General features: G+C 43.7%; 1 protein-coding gene across 5 annotated transcripts in view; it reads right to left on the reverse strand.

Moving 5' to 3' along the window:
* FBXL20 (F-box and leucine rich repeat protein 20) overlaps nucleotides 1-22,863 on the reverse strand; it is a 72,193-nt gene that overhangs the window by 30,523 nt on the left and 18,807 nt on the right. For all 5 annotated transcript variants that reach the window (XM_084615939.1, XM_084615937.1, XM_084615938.1 and 2 more), the window contains one exon: nucleotides 4,758-4,812. In XM_084615939.1, the coding sequence (XP_084472065.1) occupies nucleotides 4,758-4,812 (55 nt within the window). The remainder of the gene's footprint in view (nucleotides 1-4,757; nucleotides 4,813-22,863) is intronic.

Genomic DNA, 22,863 nt, shown 5'->3' on the forward strand with positions numbered 1-22,863 from the left:
CAGCAGTCCTTCATGTGTGACTGCTCCATCTGGATTCAAGTTCTGGCCCTACCTCCATTTGGATCCAAAGCCAAACATGGCTTTTTTTTTCCAGGGTGGGTGGGGGTAATTCTAGATCTGTGCTCAGTTTGAATTCAGGTTTTGCAGCTCCCAGATCCATAGTAGGCCACCAGATCTGGATCAAGATTTTACAGCTCTGGATACATGCTAAGCCACCAGATCTTGGTTTTGCAGGCCTAGATCCACACTAGGCTGCTGGACCTGAGCTCTACGGATCCAGATCCATTGGAAATTGAATCCAACAGCCAGAGAGCCAATTTCGGCACATAGCTAGGTATCCAGGTCAACCTGGACAGACGCAGAGACTTTTATAGTGACCAGCCTGAGATGCCTCCCATGTGCATGGGTGCGAGAGACAGCCAAACCCATTCCTGCAAGACAATCATTGAAGCTGACTGCGAACTTATTCAGTGTCAGCTTAGCTGACTGGAGGAACCTCCCCACTGTGAGCAGGCCCAATCTGCTCCTGTGTCCAGACAAAGCCCATGCTCGACAGGCATTTCCTCATGTCTTTTAAAAGAAAAACCTAGCTAAAGGATAACTCAGTACAAACAAAATTTGCCTCAAAAAGGTAAAAAGAGAAAAAAGAAAAACTGACAGGAAAAGTGTCGAGGACACCGTGCGATCTGAGCTTGCTGCATCTTTGGCATTTAGAAAGGGACTGAGGGGTAGTTGGGGCCACTCCCCCTTTCATACTCCCAGAACTCATTAGGATGGGGGCATGAGACGAGTGGCCTCAATGGACACTGCTTTCTGGAAGCTTGTGGCACAGGTGCCTTGATCCTACAAGTGGGAATATGCAGAGGCCACTCAAAGAACAATGGACTAACACACAGAGACTATATATTTAAGGTTCAAATTGTTAACTATATCTCCATGGGGAGGACTCCTAAAAACCTAGGTGCATTCTATATGCTAAGAGGACCCTTATTGGAAGCGGGGGGGGCGGGAGAGGAGGACGACTATATAAATGTGCCCAGTACCTACAGTGCAAAGGTTTGATGTGTGTGACCCCACTGCTCCTCATGCTGTTCATAACTCTCTCATTGTTATCTTGTGCTCCCCACTTTCATTTGTTGCATCTGCCTGTTATCTAATCTTATACTTTGACTGAAAGCTCTTCAGCACAAAAAGCATCTTTGTGTAATGTGTTTTTACCATGTATAGCACAATAGGACCCTGAACCCAACTAGGGCTCTTGGGTGATACTGCAATATAAATTAGTAAGTGTAAGGATGGCTGGGACTAAGCAGGTTTCAATAGCTAGGGAGGGAAAGAAGGGGAAACAGGGAGAGTTTATAATTAATACATTGACGGTTAGCTTCCTTATACTATTTGCCACATCTATAATATTTTGAGACCAGATTTCCATGATAAGGTCAGTGCAGGTAGATGTAGTTGGGAACCTGTATTGGAAGTCTCTGCATCTCAAAGATTACCTCAGAATGATGGAAAAACTCCATCATATTTGGAACTATCACTGCCAAGAGAAGCACCTTCCTGCTTTGAAAGGACTGAGAGTATGCACTGTGGGGAGAGACTAATTTCCTACAGGCCATTAAGTGAAAAGATTCAATCAACACTAAAAATTAAACTTCTCAGAAAAAAGAATTAAGAAATTTCAGGGAGTTTTGGGCATTTCTCCTTAGTAAGTCCAATCCACTTTCATAAAAGGTTCTTCCACTATAAAGCTATTTGATATGTCAAGTTAGTGTCTCCCAAGTTCCAAAACTTCATCACTTATCAGTATTTCTCCACAAACTGGGGTTATGGGAGCAGAAAGGGGGTGAGGATGACATTGCAACCTTGCTGAAGCCCTAAAGCTTCCTATTATCTCCTTGCTCTTCTTACACACACACACACACACACACACGTCCCTAGAGTCATGCCAGTCATGATTTTCACAGGAGTGCATTTCCTCTTCTCCTTACTTTTACCCTGATGGTTTCTGCATGGACTTGCAATGCTGAGAAAGAGGCATCATTGCTAGAAGATAGGTCTGGAGTCAGGGCTGAGGGTAACTGTACCAAATAAGCATGATATGCCAAGACAAGCACTTCCTGTGTATTCACCATGGCTATGAAGGCCTTAATACACACTGTAGGTTTGGTCTCAGTGCCACTTTTGATTTAGCTGGCATTGGTGGTGCTGGGCAATGAGACTGAGGAGATGTAGACCTTGAGGCGGATATAAAAGGTGGTGCCAAGGCCGGAGCAGCAAAATGAGTCTTGGATCCTCTGCAGAGGTCTTTGGCGTAGAGACTGGTTTCAGTACCCTCAATAAGCCCAGAGTATCCGGTGTAGGCATAGAGAAGCCAGATGAGTCCACAGCTCGAAGCTTCTCTCTTCTAGTGCAAGGAGTGATGATGGCATGGCAAATTGCACACTGGGTTACCAGAGAGTCTCACGCAGACAGAGAAGGCACTGGCCTCAGGAGTCAGTCTCTAGTATGACTGCCAAGTGCATTTCTTGAAGCCCTTATGAGGGTCGGTGTCCTAATATGGCCCAGGTGAGGGGCCCAAGGTTACAAGGACAAGATGTGTAAGCTAAACTATCCTATGCTACTCTAACCACAAGAAAAATAAGCTAGACCAAGGCCACAAAGTAAGTTCTGTTTACACTAGGCTGCACAGGAACTGAGGCAGGTGCAGGGAGGAGAGGGGGGGCATGCCCGTAGAGTAGGGCAAGTGTGACTTTGCATGAGATCTCTCCCATTTCCCCTGGGGACAAGGTTTTATAAAGCAGTTCCACAGCTCTATGGCAGAGATGCCATATTCCACAAGCAGGAATACACAGAGACCTCCAAAGAAGAATCCATTGTTAAAGTTTCACCTCATTAATAAAATGCACTTTGCAAAACATTTCTGTAGCACCGTGACCGCTTTTGTTCACTTTAAAAAGTGATTTTTTCAAGAGAAGAAACTGACAGGCTTTTAAAAATATGTATTACTTACCCTGTGAGTGAGAACAAGTAATTGGAGGCCTGTAGCTTGTGTTTATTAAATGCAAAAAGGTACATTAAAGTAATGATATGATTGCAGTTTTAAATACATAAGTCATAAAATATAAAGTTACGTTCTCACAACACCTGTAACTCTGCCTTCATTCTATTCATAATACCCAATCACACAAGTCATGCACTGAAGTTACCATTACAGTATGATGAAATACTGCATATTGCATGCACAAGGAGGTAGAGTTTACAGTAGCTGATGGAACCATAATGGTATTAATGGAGTTGTCCGATTTCTGTGCATTTAAAATCTCAATTGTGATATTGCTTTTATGTCCTGTTTTTCATTTAATTACTCCCCCCCAAACCAGGAAAATATGAAGTGGAAAAGAAATGTACCAGTGGACTTAATTCATGGTACAGAGTCAGACAATGCACGTTGTAATGTGTGATCCAGTGAGAGTACTATACATTTGCGTACAGGCTAGACTTAGCAATATTTTCACATTAAAAGAAGGCTGCATGTCATCTGTCTTTCTGAGCTCCAATGTGTTCACAGGTGCCCAGTGAAAAGGCAAGGGTGTGACAAAATGGGAATAATAGATAAGATGGGTAAATGCCTTTGGAAGCCTATGTGAGCCAGTTAATAGCCAGAGTTGCTCCTTTGAGAAAATGAAGTCATCCTTAGCATAAAAATCTAGTAGGATCCAAACACATGATTATGACCATCGTGTCTAGGGGCTGGGTGGTGTCTTCAATTGCAAATAAAAGCAATTTATGATATCATTTTTGTATTATTGAGGGCTACCATTAAGAAAAGCAAGTCCATGGACAGCGTATCATCAAGTGGACCCAAAACTATTCAGCTTTCTCCTACAGAGTCAGTGGATACTGGGATCGGCCAATAAGGTAATTCCAATATACTAGTGACTCCACAGACAAGGATTTTTATATAAGCATTTAGAACTAGATGATTCATTACGGTAATTTTTCTGTGAACAAGATATGTGTCTTATTAGATGATAGCAAGATAAAAAGCAGAAATTCTGGACAAGAGTCCATAAAACAAGTCTAGTAGCTCCGGTTGAATTGGCATTCGAGTTAGTGGAAGTTTCACACCCATTTTCCCTCAAGGAGTCTCGAGTTGAACTATGTTTGCTGAGTTGCATGAAGTTACGAACTACTTTACTACTTAAACACTGAATGAAATACTCCGGACTCCTTCCATCTATATTTCCATCAGCTACATTGGAGCAGAAGGGTAACTGTTCATTGGGTTCTCTTTGTTGCGTTAAAGTTTAATTCATGAACATGGTACATCTGCATTCAAAGCCCAGATATTAGCACAACTCATTTAAAAACATCATTCAGCTAAAGTGAATTGAACATTTTCCCCTGTTTAAAGCAGCCCTTCTGTACCCCATCTAAAAACTGTTCAGAAAACATGTTTTTTAAAGTATTGATGTAGCTGACTTTTCTTCTTCAATAGGTCCTTAGCTGCCACCAAAGGGATATAGCTAGACATTCAAACTCACAAACTGCTGTGGGAAATACCAGAAACTCCTGGCATCACTAGATTAACTATAGAGAAAGAGGAATATGTATAAATAGCTGAGACATTCTTTGAACAGAGTTTGCTGGCATGTTCTTCCCAATCTGAGATAAAGAGGGCAATCTGGAAATGTCAGAGTCAGAAGAAGAAGAATAGTGCTGATAGATTTTAACTGATACATAAAGATTCTTACCCTGGAAACCTGAGCACAACGACACAGAGTGACCACATCCAGAAAAGAGAATATTCTGTAAAGAAAACAAAGAGAAACTTTATTTATAAAAAGGTATTTTGGTTATTTGCATCTAAAAATAAAAAAAGTGGAAAGCTTAAAAAAAAGCTTGAAGATAGAGAACTTCTTTGTAATGCAGATGAAAGCTTGACTGCAAATAAAAGTGCAGAACAAGCAGTTAACAAATGAAAGCAGAGTCCCAGATATTGGACTGCTATGAAATATTTAATCTTGTACCTTGTAGTATTTGCTGACAGAGTAAACTAAATGATTATTTAATCGAAACAGACGCTTCCTGCTACCTTGTAGCTCAGCAGTCAGAAATGTTCAATTAGTTAAGGAAATAGCAGGATAAAGAGTTATAGTTCAACACAAGAGAACAGTTGTACAAAATCTGTTTGTTTACCAGTGAAAAATCCCTTTATCCTTAACAGTTGCATAGCTCCGATGGCACTCAGTGGAGTGAATAACAAGTTAAACACCTCAGTAAAATATGAGGATCTGGTCCCACTTCAGGAATTTATATATAATTTCCTGCGATAATTAAGAATTAAATACTACAATATGAGAAATGATTAAAAGCATTGTCGTCCTCATGCCCCAAGGATGAGGTAGAAGGAGTATCTCGCTTTGAAATAGAAGGTAAGTGCAATTTGCATAAAGTCAGCGGAGTTCATTAGTGTGCCTGTGTAATTGTCTAGGTCACGTGTGTTAGGAGTGAGATGGCTGGGTCACTCCTACATGGAATGCCATTCCTTTGCATGAGGGCACTCCTAAGTATTCTGAACAGTTTGGTGCATAGAAGTCCATCTACTTATTGCCCTATTTATCAGAATCCTAGAAGCAGATTGTTGTACTTTGTTATTTTTCACTGGGCTCAGTTTTTCTACTCTCAAGTCATTTAAACATATACAAATGAAGTACAAAATCCACTTAAACTCTGAAGAAATAAGGTGTTAAACACTGTTGAGAACCACTGGTCTAGCAGTAAGAGATGGGAAGACAAGCAGACTAACTGAGGAGAAGGGCGCAAAAGCATGGTTGGGGAACACTTGGAGTTTGGATCAAATAGAGATCAAAAAGACATTAAACAGCAAATGCTCATGATGGCAACTATAAAATTGAATTTATCACTCGGTCAATAGTTTATTGCAAAGACAAGACTTATTTAGTTAAGAGAAAAGACAGTACACATACCCATGCATATATGAAATGCGTGTATTAATATTTAAAATTGAAGAATTTTTAGAAAGAAGGAAACTTGTTAACATTTGCATTATATAAAGGGTTAAGGGGATAAGCTATTTTTTTTGTTACTCTGACAGGTAACTATTTACAAGGTATGGTCCGTTTACTTTCATTCAAGGTGCCTTTGTTACTGGAGTAAGTGTTTATATAAGGTTAGAAACATCAATGACTAATTTAACCCTATTCACCCCCAGATTTTGTCTACTGTACGTGGCTGTAGGGGATTTGTGGGTCAATTGAACTATTAAATCCCAGAATTTTCTGCACACACTTGAGGCATCCATTTTTTCCCTTTTACATAACAGGATTAGTTTTATTGTGGAAATATCTAGGTAATATTTTAAAACTGCTGTGATTATTATGCAGGCTTTGCTAGTGAGGAATTTGGTTAGATAATGTAGCCGATACACATCAAAGAGTTTCAAGGTGCCACAAAGAAGACAGAACTTCACAAACATAAATGCTCCCGAGCATTAAGCTAACCCAGGAAAGATGGGGCACCTAAAGACTCAATGCACCCCAACGCAGCAGGAAGTTGCTGCCATAATTACTGCCAGACTTGAACTAGGAGGGACCTGGGATGAGAGCTGAGGGCACTGTAGAAGTTGGGCAAGGATTTGGAAACCCTCCAGCAAGTTATTCCCCTCCTTCACCCCTAGTTTACTTCAGAAAACTCCTTCTCACTCCCAAGCCTCACCAACTTCTGATCTTTCTCCAGATGGGCAAGAGAGGAAGCTAAAACTGAAAAGAAACAGGAGTGAAGAGGCAAAGACTGATAGTAAGGGGGTGGAGTAGTACCTTTATATAAAGTGGATGATTGACAAATCTCTCTGCCTACTGCTTCCAGGTTGGTGGACACAGATACTGCAACAGTTGGGACCATGAGGTGCTCAAATGAACAGTCCTTTAGCATAAGTAGGAGGGGGCTGGCAGCACGGTGTTCTTGGTAAGGTGTCCATTGTTCTAGGCTTTACTTACTTCCTTTATTTGGGAGAGCCTGGATACAGTGACCTTCAAGGAGATCCTGCAAGACTCAGTTCATCCCTCCCCAAGAGGGTCTAGGACAGTGGTTCTCAACCATATGCGTCCCACAATGTGTTATGTGGACTGCATCCAATATTATCTGTATGGTCCTGAGAATGTCACATGGGCCGCTGCTGTGTGCTGATTGGGCAGCAAGCAGCCCAGGTCCACAGGTTGAGAACCTCTGGTCTTGGTGTAAGAGGTGGAAAGACAGGCTGGTTAACTCAGGAGAAGGGGGCAAAAGCAAGGTTTGGGAAACACTCGGAGTTTGGAAAATATTGTGGGTAGTTTGTTTTTCTTTGCATGATTTATAAGCCTGGCAAGATCCCTGGGCTAATGTGTTACAGAAACTGTTTTATATTAATTGTGAAATGCATCCACAGCTTGGGATTGTGCAATTTATTCTCTGCATCTAAGTCAGCGGTAAAGCTGGGGGGAAAAGGCACTTGAAATAATGAACAAACATGTACTGCTGACAAATTCCACTTTACATCATGTAAGAATTAGGAGGGGTTATCAAGGCTGCTGCTGCCGCCAACAAACCAGCAGGACAAAGCAGTTTATGAACATTAATGTCCATGCTTTGTATTCAAAGATAGTACAATTATTTTCACAAGGTAATCTGTAAGTAGCAAAGCCATGGGTTTGAAATTTTTCAGAAGTGGAGACTGGCAGCGTGGAATGACATGATATGCTACAGCAAATAGCATTATCAAAAGAAAGTGAAAAACTTTGACATCATTATCAGTGGAAGCATGTCTGCTGACTACCTTGAAAGGAAATAAGCTATTTATCACATCCACTTCTCATAAAGACAGACAAAAATTAATTCACAGACGTGTGCCTCGCTGGAGGTCTCATTTGTCAACATGCTGAAGGTCACCCTCATTAGCCATTTTGTTTAGCTTTGCTGTAGGAAATAGGATTGCAAGCCCTTGTTTTCATTAACCTTGTGACCTCTGGTGCTCAGCAACTCTGCACAGGCTCTTAAGTAGCTCTTTCCTGGACAGAGGAGAGAGGAGAGCGCAGCATGGGTGTGACAGAACAATAAGAAGCCTACAGCAGAGCATTGAGTGTTTTATCAGCAAAGCAGTTAAGGCCTTGTCTACCAGGGAAAGGTTTTTCAGTGTATTTTCCCGTTATAACTACAGCAAAAGAGTGCTTCTACACAGCTTTATTTATGCTGTCTTAAGTTACTTCCCTTGTGAATCATTGCATGCACAAAGCTCTGCGTTTTTTGTGTTTTTTTTTTAAAAATACCCACACAGCATTCTGGGCACATATCCCATGGTGCAGTGTTCTGCCACTGGATTCTACATATTCTATGATTTTTCTCGATGCAGTGTGAAATGCCAACCAGAAGTCTGTGGCTTGGGTCAAACTAAAACTCCCATAATTCATCTGTTTTCCGCAAGCCAGCATCATTTCTACGCAGTATTGAGGAAGCCCTACTGACTGCAGTGATCTGGACAGTCATTTACATAAACAGGCTCTTCCACATGTATGGACAGTTGTGTAGCCAGATAGCTTTGAATGAGTAGGGAGACAGCCACTGTCATGCCTCAATGATGCTTATGCTTAACAATCCGACCCACCTTGTAGCTTGGACACTGGTTACTTTCTCCAGACCTGAAGAAGAGCTCTGTGAAGCTCAAAAGCTCGTCTCTTTCACCAAGAGAAGATGGTCCAATAAAAGATACTACCTCATCTACTTTGTCTCTCCTATCCAGAGACCAACACAACAACAACACTGCAAACACCCTTTTGGCAGCCAGTCCACAGCAGGGTGGGAAAAGAACACTTACTTATTCTACAGTAACTGTAACACTTCAAGACATCAGAGTCCGAGTGGATTTCGCTATAGGAGCACATGGGCCTCCTGTGCACAAGAGGATTCTCTCTTTTTGGCAGAGCGGATCCGTTGGGGCAGTGCATCACCCTGGGCTACCTCATGCGCCCATCCAAGGGCATAAAAGATGGAGCACAGGCAACCTTCCTCCAGTTTCTTTGCAATAAAAAAGGCCAGTATAACTGAGGATTTCTAAGAGAGGGAAGGGAGAGAAGGCAGTGGGATCCACATTGACTATATCATCTTGAAGGACCACAGTTACTGCAGGGTAAGTAATAATCCTTTCGGTGTTAGAGTTGACCCCATTGTGGGACACCTGCAAGCAACATCTCCTGAGGACAGTGGGAATGAGGAGTTCAAGCTGAATCAGTTGAACAGCGATTGAAATACTGCTCACCTGGCAGCCAAGTCTAAGGCATGGTGTTTAACAAAGGTCAGTGAGTTGCCACCTTACAGATTTGATACCGGCACATTCTTGAAGCAGATGGAGGACACTGCTTGTGTCCTGGTGGAGTGAGAGGCTCACCAGCCAGCTAACACAGCGAGATACGCTGTTATCCATTTCAATGTTCTCTGTGAAGAGATGGCTTGACTTTTAAAATGTCTGGCTATGGCTATAAACAGACAGGGAGACAGTTTGAATTGTTTGGTCCTTTCAATATACATTCATAGATTCCAAGGCCAGAAGGGACCACTGTTGTTATCTATTCTGACCTCCTGTGTAACAGGCCAGAGAACTTCACCAAAATAATTCCTATCTTTTAGGGTGTGCAATTTCTCATCTCCCAGCACAGAGCATTCTTTTTCCCAAAACTAAGGTAGGCTGACTGACTGGTCTAGATGAAAATTTTAGACCACTTTCTGCACTATTTCAGGAAGGTCCAAATTAAAGTAGTAACCAAAAATAAGGGGGGTGCAGGAGGGCTGGTTATGACAGAACTTGTCTAGAAGAGGAGTATGAAGCTCAAAAGAAAAGTAGCAGATAGGAGACTTACCAAGTTCTATCTCACTGCCACAGATAGTCAGAAGGAGCTGAGGGAGGGTTGCAATCACTTTATCCTTTATGCAAAAAGAAAAGCAGTACTTGTGGCACCTTAGAGACTAACCAATTTATTTGAGCATAAGCTTTCGTGAGCTACAGCTCACTTCATCGGATGCATACTGTGAAAAGTGTAGAAGATCTTTTTATATACACACAAAGCATGAAAAAATACCTCCTCCCACCCCACTCTCCTCCTAGTAATAGCTTATCTAAAGTGATCACTCTCCTTACAATGTGTATGATAATCAAGTTGGGCCATTTCCAGCACAAATCCAGGTTCTCTCACACACCTCCCCCCCCACCCACAAACCCAGCAGGAGAGTGGGTTTGTGGGTGTGGGTGTGGGGGGGGGGCGGGGGTGAGAAAACCTGGATTTGTGCTGGAAATGGCCCACCTTGATTATCATACACATTGTAAGGAGAGTGATCACTTTAGATAAGCTATTACCAGGAGGAGAGTGGGGTGGGAGGAGGTATTTTTTCATGCTTTGTGTGTATATAAAAAGATCTTCTACACTTTTCACAGTATGCATCCGATGAAGTGAGCTGTAGCTCACGAAAGCTTATGCTCAAATAAATTGGTTAGTCTCTAAGGTGCCACAAGTCCTCCTTTTCTTTTTGCGAATACAGACTAACACGGCTGTCACTCTGAAATTTATCCTTTATGCCCTTACACAGAAGCATGAAGGACAACAAACTCTGCTAATCAGAAAATTTCAATCTCATATGCACAAGGCACATGCACACCTGCTGTAGGGTCCACACCGACATACTGGAAGTATGACCGCTTTTTTCAACCTCATTTTCTGGTGCTAACATGCATTTCATTATTACACCCAGCTCTGACTCCAGTACTGGGTGTTCAGAAAGGAATCCAATACCTTGTCTGAAATCTTTTAATAAATCCTCAGCATACAAATGTCATACTTAATTTGAGGGAAGATATCAGCCAATGTATCAGCCGTCATGTGAGGACTACGGGCATGTTGGAAGCGAGGAAAATACTTTTATTGTCTCTCTGGATTCTTGTTACATGAAGCACAAGTATCTATAGAACACAACCACAGCTAAACCATAAGGCAAGCTCACTTTCCACAAATTATAATTCTTCTTCCTCCATAGAAATTCCAAGCCATTAATAAATATTCCAGTAACAGGACCCAAGGTATAAAGGATGCTAACATGGCTGACAATTGCCCCTTTCACCCTTGAGGGTACACCTCTGAGGTCAGAGTAAATAAAAGCACATGAAAAGTTTTCCTGATCCTAAAAGTCCATCTCTGTATGGTCCAATATACGTAGATTACAGGGTTCTTAATCTTACTTTTCATTTCTCTTGCCACACCTCCCTCAATAGCCTCCCTGCACTCTTCTTGTGGGGTTTTTGACTGCCCAAGCTAGACTGGTTGCTTGGGAGTGGTTGCCTGACAATGACTAGGTTCATGGAAGACAAACAAATTTAAAATCATTCTCTTAAATAGCTAATAAGATTACTCTTTTTTTTTTTTTTTTTAAAAAGGCAAAAAAGACACTTCTAAATGCTGTCTGCACTACTTTTCCCCTAGTCTTTTCTCACGGATACCAAAGAACGACTCAGCAGAATCAGACTATGAACGAATACTGTTTCAGCAAGTCACTGCTCTGCTGTGCACATTGGCTGCTTCACAACTTGGCTCAAGCTTGTAGCACCTCACAGTTGCTGGAGAGAACACAGGAGCACACTGAATGCCCTGAAGTTCGTTTTCCAATGTAACTCCAAGGACAGGCTTTTCTCCTCAGAGAAACTGCTAGAGGGGAAAAACAGGTTGCCCTGCATGGCTAGGCAATGATGAAACAGGGTTCCTCCTCCAATACACACACAGTATGGGTCATAATTAAATACTGGACTTCTCCTCACCCTAATCTGAATTATGCAGTCTGCACAGTAGAAACAGAACATAAAAACCCAAGCATAGATAATCCAACCCTACTTAAACATTTTTTGTTAATATCCCATGACTGGTTTAAAATGAGACTGTACAACAGGGAAGCATTCTGTGCTTTCAGAAGTTTGGAAGAGATCTAACTAGTCCTTTCTAGATCCTACATATAGCAACATTCATTTACTAAAGAGAGGTTTCAGAGTAACAGCCGTGTTAGTCTGTATTCGCAAAAAGAAAAGGAGTACTTGCGGCACCTTAGAGACTAACCAATTTATTTGAGCATAAGCTTTCGTAGCTCACGAAAGCTTATGCTCAAATAAATTGGTTAGTCTCTAAGGTGCCACAAGTACTCCTTTTCTTTTTACTAAAGAGAGCCACCTCTTGGAGTTGTTCCAAATTATTTTGGAGGATATGACTCTGGGCATAAAAATATTGTACAAAACATCCTTCTAGTTCACTGTACAGCTCTACATTGTTATTTACTAGGCTAATAAAGATAGCTATCAGTCGGAATCAAACCTTGAGAAGCTGGTTAAAAAAAATTAGCACGTTATTTAATAGTATATCTGCATGAAGACTCTTCTAGTTTTGATTTACTGGATGAAGAAAATCAGCTATAATTTCAAACAACCATGAAAATACTCATTTTGCTTTTAAGTTCTACACAGCATTTATTTTGATGAAATACATCTCCTGACATTTGACTGCTATGTTGTCGTACTTGCCTTTTCCCCCCCTCACAGAGGAGTGGCAGCAAGAATATAATCCATGCCGTTTAACTTCTGTTCAAACAGTCATTGGAGGGGGAGAGGCAGACACTTATCTAAATATTATCAGCATTAACCCAAGTCAAATCTGTTTCCTATGAGAGAGATTAAGTAATTCCATTGGAAAGCAACAAATTATGACCACTCTTCAATAACAGTAGGACCAAGGGGTTCAGAAAAGCTTTGTGAAAGGGCAGGATACTGCCTGCTCTGGTAGTACTAGCAGAGTCTACAGCAAGGTAAGTCGCCAAAATATATTCTATGAAGAAACGTCCAGCACATTTCTATCGTTCCAACTTCTTCAAATCCAGTCAGGATTTTCTGAGAGATTCTTTACTCTCTCCCATCACCACCACCATTTCCTCTGACAACACAGAGTTTTGCCTTTGACGTCAAGGTGAGCTGGATGAGGCCTTTAAAGATATGCAGCTGTCAAAAGGCTACCATCCAATGTATCGCTTTGACCTTCAACCCAGCCTATTCAAGTCATAAGAACAGCCATATTAGGTCAGACCACAGGTCCATCTAGGCCAGTATCCTGTCTTCCGACAGTGGCCAATGCCAGGTACCCCAGAGGGAATGAACAGAACAGGTAATCATCATGACCCATCCCCTGTCGCCTATTCCCAGCTTCTGGCAAACAGTCAAGCTCTGTTCCCTTCCTATTAAGTTGGTTCCTATGGCCTGACCAAGTAGGCACAGACTACGGTTTGCTGAGCCTCCAATAGGTGAGCCATTCAATTGTGTGCTGTTCTTCACTCATTTGGAGCAGAAATAAAGCTACCGAAGGAGAAATCAATATGGAGGTAGATGCAAAGCCACTGCGCTGTATGCTGAGACAAGGCAGGAGATTATGGGGCAGCAGAGCGGGGACTGAACAGAAGGCAATCAAACCATGAGGGGGAGGATTTTAAAGCTGCGTGACCTTATTGTGAACCAATTTGGAAAAGGCAAACTCCTTAGGGCCAGGGAGACCAAGCCAGAGAAATGTATATTTGTGGAGTAAAAATTCCTTAGGAAACTAGTAGATACCACCATTTCTCTAGGAAAAAACTCTTTCTGACTTCCCAGTGGAGTTTGGCCTACATTCAAAAGTCAATTGGCAGCTTGCCTTAACGTATGAATGCCCTTTCTCAATGGACTATCGATGCAATCATGTTAGATAGTACAGAAACTATTGGCACACAGCTATTTTGGCAAAACAGATGTCTAAATTAACCACAACTAGTGCCAAAAATGAAACATGAATTCACCTTTCAGAGTCAATAAGCCAGCTGTTGGCCTGTCTCAGGGAGGGAGCATCTAAATTCATTGCTACACAAACCAAGCAGCTCGACATTGTCCAAATAGAAGTTGGCAGCTGTGCTGGAATGAGAAGGCGATAAACTGAATTCCACCTTTTGATGGTTTGGCTCTTTTAGAAATGTACATTTTTTAAAAAGGTGTAAGCCCCTAGGGTATGTCTACACTACGGAATAAGGTTGAATTTATAGAAGTCAGTTTTTTAGAAATCGGTTTTATATATTCAAGTGTGTGTGTCCCCACAGAAAATGCTCTAAGTACATTAAGTGCATTAACTCGGCGGAATGCTTCCACAGTACCGAGGCTAGAGTCGACTTAAGGAGCATTGCACTGTGGATAGCTATCCCACAGTTCCCGCAGTCTCCGCTGCCCAGTGGAATTCTGGGTTGAGATCCCAATGCCTGATGGGGCTAAAACATTGTCGCCGGTGGTTCTGGGTACATATCGTCAGGCCCCCCTTCCCTCCCTCCCTCCATGAAAGCAAGGGCAGACAATCGTTTCGCGCCTTTTTTCCTCAGTTACCTGTGCAGACACCATACCACGGCAAGCATGGAGCCCGCTCAGGTAACCGTCACCCTATGTCTCCTGGGTGCTGGCAGACGTGGTATGGCATTGCTACACAGTAGCAGCAACCCATTGCCTTCTGGCAGCAGACGGTGCAGTATGACTGGTAGCCGTTCTTGTCGTGTCCGAGGTGCTCCTGGCCACGTCGGCTGGGAGCGCCTGGGCAGACATGGGCGCAGGGACTAAATCTGGAGTGACTTGACCAGGTCATTCTCTTTAGTCCTGCAGTCCGTCCTATTGAACCGTCTTATGGTGAGCAGGCAGGCGATACGGATTGCTAGCAGTCGTACTGTACCATCTTCTGCCGGGCAGGCAAGAGATGAGGATGGCTAGCAGTCGTACTGTACCATCTTCTGCCGAGCAGCCATGAGATGTGGATGGCATGCAGTCCTTCTGCACCGTCTGCTGCCAGCCAAAGATGTAAAAGATAGATGGAGTGGATCAAAACAAGAAATAGACCAGATTTGTTTTGTACTCATTTGCCTCCTCCCCTGTCTAGGGGACTCATTCCTCTAGGTCACACTGCAGTCACTCACAGAGAAGGTGCAGCGAGGTAAATCTAGCCATGTATCAATCAGAGGCCAGGCTAACCTCCTTGTTCCAATAAGAACAATAACTTAGGTGCACCATTTCTTATTGGAACCCTCCGTGAAGTCCTGCCTGAAATACCCCTTGATGTAAAGCCACCCCCTTTGTTGATTTTAGCTCCCTGAAGCCAACCGTGTAAGCCATGTCCTCAGTTGCCCCTCCCTGCGTCAGAGCAACGGCAGACAATCGTTCCGTGCCTTTTTTCTGTGCGGACGCCATACCAAGGCAAGCATGGAGGCCGCTCAGCTCACTTTGGCAATTAGGAGCACATTAAACACCACACGCATTATCCAGCAGTATATGCAGCACCAGAACCTGGCAAAGCGATACCGGGCGAGGAGGCGACGTCAGCGCAGTCACGTGAGTGATCAGGACATGGACACAGATTTCTCTGAAAGCATGGGCCCTGCCAGTGCATGCATCATGGTGCTAATGGGGCAGGTTCATGCTGTGGAACGCCGATTCTGGGCTCGGGAAACAAGCACAGACTGGTGGGACCGCATAGTGTTGCGGGTCTGGGACGATTCCCAGTGGCTGCGAAACTTTCGCATGCATAAGGGCACTTTCATGGAACTTTGTGACTTGCTTTCCCCTGCCCTGAGGCACATGAATACCAAGATGAGAGCAGCCCTCACAGTTGAGAAGTGAGTGGCGATAGCCCTGTGGAAGCTTGCAACGCCAGACAGCTACCGGTCAGTTGGGAATCAATTTGGAGTGGGCAAATCTACTGTGGGGGCTGCTGTGATGCAAGTAGCCCACGCAATCAAAGATCTGCTGATATCAAGGGTAGTGACCCTGGGAAATGTGCAGGTCATAGTGGATGGCTTTGCGGCAATGGGATTCCCTAACTGTGGTGAGGCCATAGACGGAACCCATATCCCTATCTTGGCACCGGAGCACCAAGCCGCCGAGTACATAAGCCGCAAGCTGTACTTTTCGATAGTGCTGCAAGCTCTGGTGGATCACAAGGGACGTTTCACCAACATCAACGTGGGATGGCCGGGAAAGGTGCATGATGCTCGCATCTTCATGAACTCTGGTCTGTTTCAAAAGCTGCAGGAAGGGACTTTATTCCCAGACCAGAAAATAACTGTTGGGGATGTTGAAATGCCTATATGTATCCTTGGGGACCCAGCCTACCCCTTAATGCCATGGCTCATGAAGCCGTACACAGGCAGCCTGGACAGTAGTCAGGAGCTGTTCAACTACAGGCTGAGCAAGTGCAGAATGGTGGTAGAATGTGCATTTGGACGTTTAAAGGCGCGCTGGTGCAGTTTACTGACTCGCTTAGACCTCAGCGAAATCAATATTCCCACTGTTCTTACTGCTTGCTGTGTGCTCCACAATATCTGTGAGAGTAAGGGGGAGACGTTTATGGCGGGGTGGGAGATTGAGGCAAATCGCCTGGCTGCTGGTTACGCGCAGCCAGACACCAGGGCGGTTAGAAGAGCACAGGAGGGCGCAGTACGCATCAGAGAAGCTTTGAAAACCAGTTTCATGACTGGCCAGGCTACGGTGTGAAAGTTCTGTTTGTTTCTCCTTGATGAAACCCCCCGCCCCTTGGTTCACTCTACTTCCCTGTAAGCTAACCACTCTCCCCTCCTCCCTTCAATCACCGCTTGCAGAGGCAATAAAGTCATTGTTGCTTCACATTCATGCATTCTTTATTCATTCATCACACAAATAGGGGGATGACTACCAAGGTAGCCCAGGAGGGGTGGTGGAGGAGGGAAGGAAAATGCCACATAGCACTTTAAGCACAGCACTTTAAAAGTTTACAACTTTAAAATTTATTGAATGCCAGCCTTCTTTTTTTTGGGCAATCCTCTGTGGTGGAGTGGCTGGTTGGCCGGTGGCCCCCCCACCGCGTTCTTGGGCATCTGGGTGTGGAGGCTATGGAACTTGGGGAGGAGGGCGGTTGGTTACACAGGGGCTGTAGTGGCAGTCTGTGCTCCAGCTGCCTTTGCTGCAGCTCAACCATACGCTGGAGCATACTGGTTTGGTCCTCCAGCAGCCTCAGCATTGAATCCTGCCTCCTCTCATCACGCTGCCGCCACATTTGAGCTTCAGCCCTGTCTTCAGCCCGCCACTTACTCTCTTCAGCCCGCCACCTCTGCTCCCGGTCATTTTGTGCTTTCCTGCACTCTGACATTATTTGCCTCCATGCATTCGTCTGTGCTCTGTCAGTGTGGGAGGACAGCATGAGCTCGGAGAACATTTCATCACGAGTGTGTTTTTTTTTTTCTTTCTAAGCTTCACTAGCCTCTGGGAAGGAGAAGATCCTGTGATCATTGAAACACATGCAGCTGGTGGAGAAAAAAAAAGGGACAGCGGTATTTAAAAAGACACATTTTATAAAATAGTGGCTACACTCTTTCAGGGTAAACCTTGCTGTTAACATTACATACATAGCACATGTGCTTTTGTTACAAGGTCGCATTTTGCCTCCCCCCACCGCGTGGCTACCCCCTCAACCTTCCCCCCTCCCTGTGGCTAACAGCGGGAAACATTTCTGTTTAGCCACAGGCAAACAGCCCAGCAGGAATGGGCTCCTCTGAGTGTCCCCTGAAGAAAAGCACTCTATTTCAACCAGGTGACCATGAATTATATCTCACTCTCCTGAGGATAACACAGAGAGATAAAGAACGGATGTTGTTTGAACGCCAGCAAACATACACTGCAATGCTTTGTTGTACAATGATTCCCGAGTACGTGTTACTGGTCTGGAGTGGTAAAGTGTCCTACCATGAAGGACGCAAGAAGGCTGCCCTCCCCAGAAACCTTTTGCAAAGGCTTTGGGAGTACATCCAGGAGAGCCACGAATGCCAGGGCAAAGTAATCCTTTCACATGCTTGCTTTTAAACCACGTATAGTATTTTAAAAGGTACACTCACCGGAGGTCCCTTCTCCGGCTGCTGGGTCCAGGAGGCAGCCTTGGGTGGGTTCGGGGAGTACTGGCTCCAGGTCCAGGGTGAGAAACAGTTCCTGGCTGTCGGGAAAACCGGTTTCTCCGCTTGCTTGCTGTGAGCTATCTAAACCTCATCATCATCATCATCTTCGTCCCCAAAACCTGCTTCTGTATTGCCTCCATCTCCATTGAAGGAGTCAAACAACACTGCTGGGGTAGTGGTGGCTGAACCCCCTAAAATGGCGTGCAGCTCATCATAGAAGCGGCATGTTTGGGGCTCTGACCCGGAGCGGCCGTTCCCCTCTCTCGTTTTCTGGTAGGCTTGCCTCAGCTCCTTCAGTTTCACGCGGCACTGCTTCGGGTCCCTGTTATGGCCTCTGTCCTTCATGCCCTGGGAGATTTTGACAAAGGTTTTGGCATTTCAAAAACTGGAACGGAGTTCTGATAGCACGGATTCCTCTCCCCATACAGCGATCAGATCCCGTACCTCCCGTTCGGTCCATGCTGAAGCTCTTTTGCGATTCTGGGACTCCATCATGGTCACCTCTGCTGATGAGCTCTGCATGGTCACCTGCAGCTTGCCACGCTGGCCAAACAGGAAATGAGATTCAAAACTTCGCGGTTCTTTTCCTGTCTACCTGGCCAGTGCATCTGAGTTGAGAGTGCTGTCCCGAGCGGTCACAATGGAGCACTCTGGGATAGCTCCCGGAGGCCAATACCGTCGAATTGTGTCCACAGTACCCCAAATTCGAGCCGACAAGGCCGATTTAAGCGCTAATCCACTTGTCAGGAGTGGAGTAAGGAAATCGATTTTAAGAGCCCTTTAAGTCGAAATAAAGGGCTTAATCGTGTGGACGGGTGCAGGTTTACATCGATTTAATGCTGCTAAATTCGACCTAAAGTCCTAGTGTAGACCAGGGCCTAGAAACTCATCTGGTGGCAACAGAGAGAGACAGCTGAAGCAGGTACAGAAATATCATTGGGGGGGAGAAGAGAAGGGAGGAGCAGAGACCCAGCCTGAGTACCTCAACCCTAATGCTCCCTGGACTCAGATCTGTGAAGAGACTTCTGGTGCAGTAGGGTACATGCCATTCCACCCCTCACTCCAGCCATAGAAACGTGGCAGCAAATACTGCTGGGAGTAGCCAGCCAGAGACTCAGATGGGCAGAAGCAGAGATAAGTGGCTGAAGCAGGGACATGCAGACTCTGAGATCAAGGCGGGGGGGGGGGGGGAGAAAGAGAGGTGTTGTACTATTTAAAATAGCTTTTGTTGTGGACATTCTTCCTTTTTGCTGATTGACTGTTCACTCCAGTTTTCCCTGCCCCTTCCCTTACAGTTTCTTTACTCCAGCCTCACATCCAGTCTTCCATGTACCCCTGATTTCCTACCCCCCTTTAATGTGACCTCTACCTTCCTTGTCTCTTGAAATAATCCTCTCCCAACAAAGCTCCACCCTGCAAAATTAAAAAAAAACAAAACACAAAATCATGGCACTACCATGACTTTTGTGAAACTTCATAGTGTTCACCTGCTTATATGTTACATCACTCCCCCGAACACTTTGTCTGTCTTGTCTATTTAGATTGTAAACTCTTCAGGACAGTGCTCTTATTCTATTTTTGCACACTGAGATCCCTAGGCATTACCATAACACAAAAATATTTGGGGCCAATCCTGGAATTTGAATGGAGATTTTGACAGCAAGATCATACAGACTGATAATTATGCTGTACAACGGGCTTCTCATTAGAGGGATACACTCACAGAACGCAAGAGTCAAGTCACTATTTCCAACAATATTGTGGGCCATGTAGCCACAGCAGAATTGCTTAGTCACTGGTTTAAAATCTCCTGCTCAGGATTCAAAAGAGAAACATTTAGCAGATTTGCTCTCATATAAGTTCACATCAAGCATAGCTTTTTGGATTCAGCAGGGGGATGGAAATCACAGACTCTAAACCCATAAGAGACCATTGTGATTATCTAGTCTGACCTCCTATATAACAGGCCCCAGAACATCCTCAAAATAGTTCTTAGAGCATGTCTTTCAGAAAAACATCCAATCTTGATTTAAAAATTGACCTTGGTAAATTGTTTTAATAGTTAATTACTCACTGTCAAAAATTATGCCTTATTTCCAGCCTGGAACACTTAAATTACTATTAATCTGTGCCTCCATTTCCTTATCTGTAGAAAGGGCAATGAATCCATTCCTATGTATTCACAAAAGTGTTTAGATAAAGACCATCTGAAGATGTAAAGTGCCGTAGGTCTTCACCAAAAACCTCAGCAGCTAGGCAGGATGAGAGAATGATAATAAATTCACACAGATTTCTACACTGTGTGGGTGATAAGGTCTATTGTCCGCCCATTTTGCACCCTCCCACAACGGAATGGGCGCAAGTACAGTTTTTCACTTCACAACCACATACATGATACATCAATACCATCCTCAGAATGGCCAAACTGGGGAACGAGAAATTATCCAGCAGCATTGCTGACACACACAAGTCTTTGTCTTGTAGACACTGACATTCATTTACAGGAGATCCCCTTAGACAAATGCATCCAAGTCTCTTTCAAAGGCTGCACTGTCAATCTGCAGTAATTAATTTTCACAGAATGCAAATGATGGATTCCAGCAAGCCAAACCCTTACTTAGGAACTTTAACTTTTATAAACTCATGCTCCTTATTCCTTTTAAAAACAAAGTTTAGCATAACCCTGAACACAAAACACAATTCATCAGCGTGTACCAAGAAAAAGTGACATCAAGGGATGAACTACTATTACCATTCCCATACTAAAAACGCAGCCAGCCCTGGGAGCTTTGTCTGCACTATTGCTTCCATTGACGAACACAAGTGGAAATTTTTTGAGAGAGCAAAATACCTTAGTAGACATGACCACAGAGAGAAAAAGCTCTTCCTCCTAACATCTTGCAACAACTTCCCTAGATTCTGAAAGGGCCTACTGACCCCTCTGAGACCTTTCCATTCTGACTACAGTGCCAGAAATCTCATCCAAGCTCTGATCATCTATTCCCTTCTGGCCTTGATGCCTGCAACCTTTCCCCCCCCCTCAAGTCCATTCAAATGCTGCTACTAACATCTTTCTAGCTTGTCACCAACTGTGTCGCCCCTTCTAACTTCCTCCACTGGAACCTTTTCTTCCAGTGCATCAGACACAAAATTCTTGCCTTATCAAAACCCTTTGCAATCTGGACCCAAACCTACCTATACATCCGGTTATCTTATTGTGAGGGTAGACTCCTGCCTCCGCTATACCAGTGGTGCCACTCGATCACCCATTCTTCCACACTCACTCCCGTGCCGCACTTACACGTGGTAATTGGCTCAGAACTGTACACACAGCTAGTCTGTGCTAAGACATCCTATATTTGTTACCCCAGCCTCCTCATCCTCCAGCTTATCTCATCCACCTATTGTGGCTCGTCTTTTAGACCATAAGTTCTTTGGGACAGGGACTGTCATTTGCTAAGTGCCTACATTGCAAAGTCAAAAACAACTATCCACAACAGCAAGGAGAATATACGGTGTCAGTTGTGAACTAAACATTTTATAGAATAATCAGTTATTTCAGTTCAAGATTTACTTCCGTATTAGGAAGGTTTGAGATGCCTGTGGAGACGGTTCTGGAAAAAGTGATTCTCAATACACTTGATGAAAACTCAAATGACCAGAGCAAGATTCAAGGTAGCAGAGTTGGTGCTTTGAGTGGTGGGAACACCCCAATCTGTGGCCAGTAAACAACCAGACATTACCCTTCAAGGAAGATTAGTGAATTACATGTTCAGGTGCTACAGTGACAAGTAAATTTTTCCAGAGCAACTATGTGACTTCACAGCCCAAGTCCCAATGATTTTCATTAAAATCACATAGGTGTTTTTGAAAGCTTTTCCCAACATCTGTGGCTCTAACTAATGGGGTATTGTGAGAAGTAACAAACATTACAGAATATCAGATAATCGTTATTCATTTTATTTTAAATGGACTAGTGCTTTTTTCAGAGGCTAGGGCTCACCTCCAAAGACTTTACTACCATTAAATCTTGAACATCACTGAGCAATACTCACACGCATTTCAAGAAGTTTGCTCATTTTAATAATTCAGATCCTCAGCACAGACTGCCAGCTACTATTCTGTACAAGCTATGCTCTAGTCTGAGCAAAACAAGAGATGAAAAAAGGGAGAATTTTGTTTCCAGATTTGAAAAATAGCTGCCCAAACTTATGTTGCTCCAAACTTTCACTTCAGTAGCAAACATGAAGGTAATAGTCACAGCATAAGAAATAGATTGAGATACTAACACAAGCTAGATTCCACAATACCATGACAGGAGTCCCATCCCGTGAGATGCTGAGCACTCAGCTACTATTTACAGCAGCTGCGACTAAATGTGCTCAAGTGGGAACTTGGCCATCGTCCAACAGTTTCTCACATTTTAAGTCTTTGGGAGAAAGGGGTTGTGTGGGTTTTTTTTCAGATGAAACATTTCACATTAAAATAGGACACTCTCTGCCTATATTCTTTTTGTTAGACTTCAGAGTAACAGCCGTGTTAGTCTGTATTCGCAAAAAGAAAAGGAGTACTTGTGGCACCTTAGAGACTAACCAATTTATTTGAGCATAAGCTTTCGTGAGCTACAGCTCACTTGCATCCGATGAAGTGAGCTGTAGCTCATGAAAGCTTATGCTCAAATAAATTGGTTAGTCTCTAAGGTGCCACAAGTACTCCTTCTCTATTTTAGACTGTATAGGTATTAGCCTATACCTAGCACTTATTTTTATTAAAGGCCTTTTAGACCTATAACTTTTTTATCTATGAAAACAG

This window comes from Lepidochelys olivacea, assembly GCF_965140295.1.
Source record: "Lepidochelys olivacea isolate rLepOli2 genome assembly, chromosome: 27".
NCBI classification, from domain to species: domain Eukaryota; kingdom Metazoa; phylum Chordata; order Testudines; family Cheloniidae; genus Lepidochelys; species Lepidochelys olivacea.